General features: G+C 41.0%; 1 protein-coding gene across 1 annotated transcript; it reads left to right on the top strand.

Annotated features, from left to right (window-relative positions):
- Positions 1 to 244: 244 nt before the first annotated feature.
- Positions 245 to 2956, top strand: SARC_13734 (hypothetical protein). Its single transcript, XM_014292137.1, has 5 exons — positions 245 to 375; positions 757 to 894; positions 1284 to 1388; positions 1599 to 1726; positions 2733 to 2956. Exons 1-5 carry the CDS (start codon positions 262 to 264, stop codon positions 2890 to 2892), a joined length of 645 nt encoding a protein of 214 aa, XP_014147612.1. The 5' UTR covers positions 245 to 261; the 3' UTR covers positions 2893 to 2956.
- Positions 2957 to 3177: the final 221 nt, after the last annotated feature.

Here is a 3177-nt window from a genome sequence, read left to right as displayed (position 1 = left end):
ACTACTATTATTATTATATATATATATATATATATATATATAATATACACACATACACAACACTACTAACTTACTATATAACACACACACACATATATATATATATATATATATATATATATCGGCGAATCAATACGCTTCTATGCAATGTTTTTGTATAATCTGAATAAATATCTGTATGCATCAATTTGACTTAAATAAATACCCGAATCATCTGATGAATTTACTGTTTCATCTGCATTTATTCAAGGCTTCGTTGGAATGAATGGTAATTCGATCACGAAAGCAAGCTTACAATTCACATTCAAGTCACTGAATCGGGGTCTGCCCTTCAAGACCACTATAGGACCAGATGCACCCTGGATTGTATACCAGGTGAGATTACCATCAACTCTATTTAATATTTGATATACACTGCATCATATCGCGATTCGGGATTTGCTATCATCACTTCAATTTCGCCAAATGCGCTCAAACTCGCGTCACTTATGATCTCCTTGTCTTGATTCGGTCGATTGCGACGAAACTATTGACGGACGAATGCGCATATTTTGAAGCTACGGCGTTGTCATTTCATGAGCTCCCCGAAACTAGTACTACGCTTAACTAATTCGCCGGCCTTAAATTTATCGCTGCTAGTCACCATGCGTAGCCAGGCAAGACACATATATGCCCGATTTTATCGAATTCCTGTCCCGCATCACCGCCCTGGCGAATGGGTTTCTGAACTATACGCTGTTTTCCCGCCAAAACAAGGTACAAAATGCTGCGAACTACCTTCTAGAGGCACATACCATCGTCTGCGATTCCACCCAAGAACTCACGGGGTTAATGAACGACCCAAACAGAGAATTGTACTCACATCTGGAACAAGGGAGGGAGTATGTGTGCCAGGTAAGTTGAGAGAATTTTGTCTGCAGTTTGCGCAAGCATTGCAGCCCCTTAGCGCGCACAAGTGCTGGTTGGTGGTTGCAAAACATCGAATCGTGTCCCTAGTGGAAAGTGTATCTATAAAACACTGGGTATCTTTCGAAATGCTGGTCTTGTACTGTATTTTTCACGCAATAGACAAGTGCTGACTTTCATTACGTCAGCGCATCTTATACTGTGCCTCCGCCCGCCGAATTTTGTGTATAATACTTGCAACACAGCTTTACTTGCTTGTGATCTAGTAAAGCGGAGAATTACGAACATTAGCAAAGACTGACTGGATGTATTCACAATTGACATATGTAATTACACTATATATCCCTGCTTATTGCGTACTTGTATTTTTTATTTAGATTATGGACAAAATCATGCTGAACCTCAATCATGCCAAGGATCAGCTGGTACGCTCCGAGAGACGAACACTGCAACAGTCTTGCACGGAATATATTAACATGAACGTATGTTAACAAAATTGCAGGTTATCATTGCGTTCGAGTAGACTCTTGTGGGTCCCAAATAATTAATCTAGATATAGCTTTGGATGCCCTAGAGTATCTATCATAATTGAAGGGCATACTAAGAACCTCTCTGTTATTTTGCAACTTATGTAGCATCTATTTGGCGGACTAATTCATCGATATTACTGTATCATTCTGCGTTATTTGTAGGTATATAGACCCTCCCTCCCGGACGGGCTGGTGATTGACTTCCGAGTAGATTACGGGAGTCTTATCATGACAACTTATGCCCTCAGCCCGCTTACCAGCGCCCCGGTGCAGCCCAGAATCCATCAAACGTGAGTCGATCTGTGTGCATTAGGTGACCTTGCGCTTCTGTAGTATATCCATGTTTATCTGTTAAGAGTCAACCGTAAATGGGCGTGTTTATAGGCGTGTTTAAAGGCGTGCTTCTGTTGTATTTCTAGAAATTAGAATGTCGAACGAACCTATGGGCGTGTTCCTGCAACATCTTTTTGATTTCTTACCTTGCCGTCGGGACCACGAATTAGATAGCCGCAATCATCGCCTTTTATTATTTTTACGTTTTGTATCTGGGCACGAAAAGTGGGATTACACCATGCTTTTCTGTTCTTTATTGCACGTATTACATGTAAGCCTTGAAGCATCCTTGACAAGTCATACTTTTTGCTGCAGACGACTAGAAATTTACCCCATTTTTATTATATACCCAGAACTATTATCATGAAGTTGTTCTGTTGAGTATTTGCGTAGCAGCCACTGTTAATAAGGCTGTGCTCACGAATTCAACACCGTTGGCATGGAAACAAGTTCAGGCAGATTCTCGCGATAAGGTTCACAAACAGTAGGCTTAGAGTACGCAATCACTCGTCCGGACAGTTGATTATGATGGGTGCATTGAAAGTATACATGAAACATAAATGGGATTTTGACGTGCATAGAAAGGAGATCATCGAAATTAGTTGAGAAGTGGCAAAAGTTTCCATCAAGCAATCGGTCACAGGGCAATACAAAGCCTTAACACGCATAGCGTAAACAACACCCCGAACGAAGCGCATATTAAATTGTGCCCATTTGTTCATATCAAATCGTACCCATCTGTACATGCATATTTTTTTCGCTGTATAGTGTACGCGCGATATAATCGGACAGCCACCCGACAAACACTTGACTCGTGCCTTACGAGCAATTGACAAGCACTTGACGCTCTTGTGACATATCTAACATCCAATAGACATGTATTTGACATGTATATATCACTCCCTGGATACGTATTGAACCTGCACCTAGTACTTATCTCCGGATGTTTGAATCGACTTGCAGTGAACATAGAGGTCGATGGTTTGAGTGCGACGAAGTGATAGATCTGGAGATGAGTATCCCTGCGCTTGGCGAGTCCCTGGCTAGGATTAACAGCTGCTACGAAATGTGTCAGCGATTTAAGGACAACCTGAATTCACTTGTGATTAAAGGCATGCGGTAGTGCAAGTTAATAATGTACACTCAGTATAGTTTTAAACATCTCGATGTAAAGAAGCGGAATGTGACGGCGTAACATTTGTTTCGATTACGGCAGCAGAATGTAAGGATTGACTAAATACCCACAAGGATCCAGACTTCCAATTGTTGAAACGGTCAAACACCTAGAGTCACATTCAGCACCCAAAACCGGTAATTTAAATTCCTCGTGCGTACTGCGTAAATGTTTGGGACTAATAACGTTGAGAAAATGATTTGATAACTACAACAACACACACACATATATTTA

Source organism: Sphaeroforma arctica (assembly GCF_001186125.1).
Source record: "Sphaeroforma arctica JP610 unplaced genomic scaffold supercont1.3662, whole genome shotgun sequence".
Classification (NCBI taxonomy): domain Eukaryota; class Ichthyosporea; order Ichthyophonida; genus Sphaeroforma; species Sphaeroforma arctica.
Note: the sequence above shows the minus strand (reverse complement) of the source record. Positions and strands in the feature narration are given on the sequence as shown.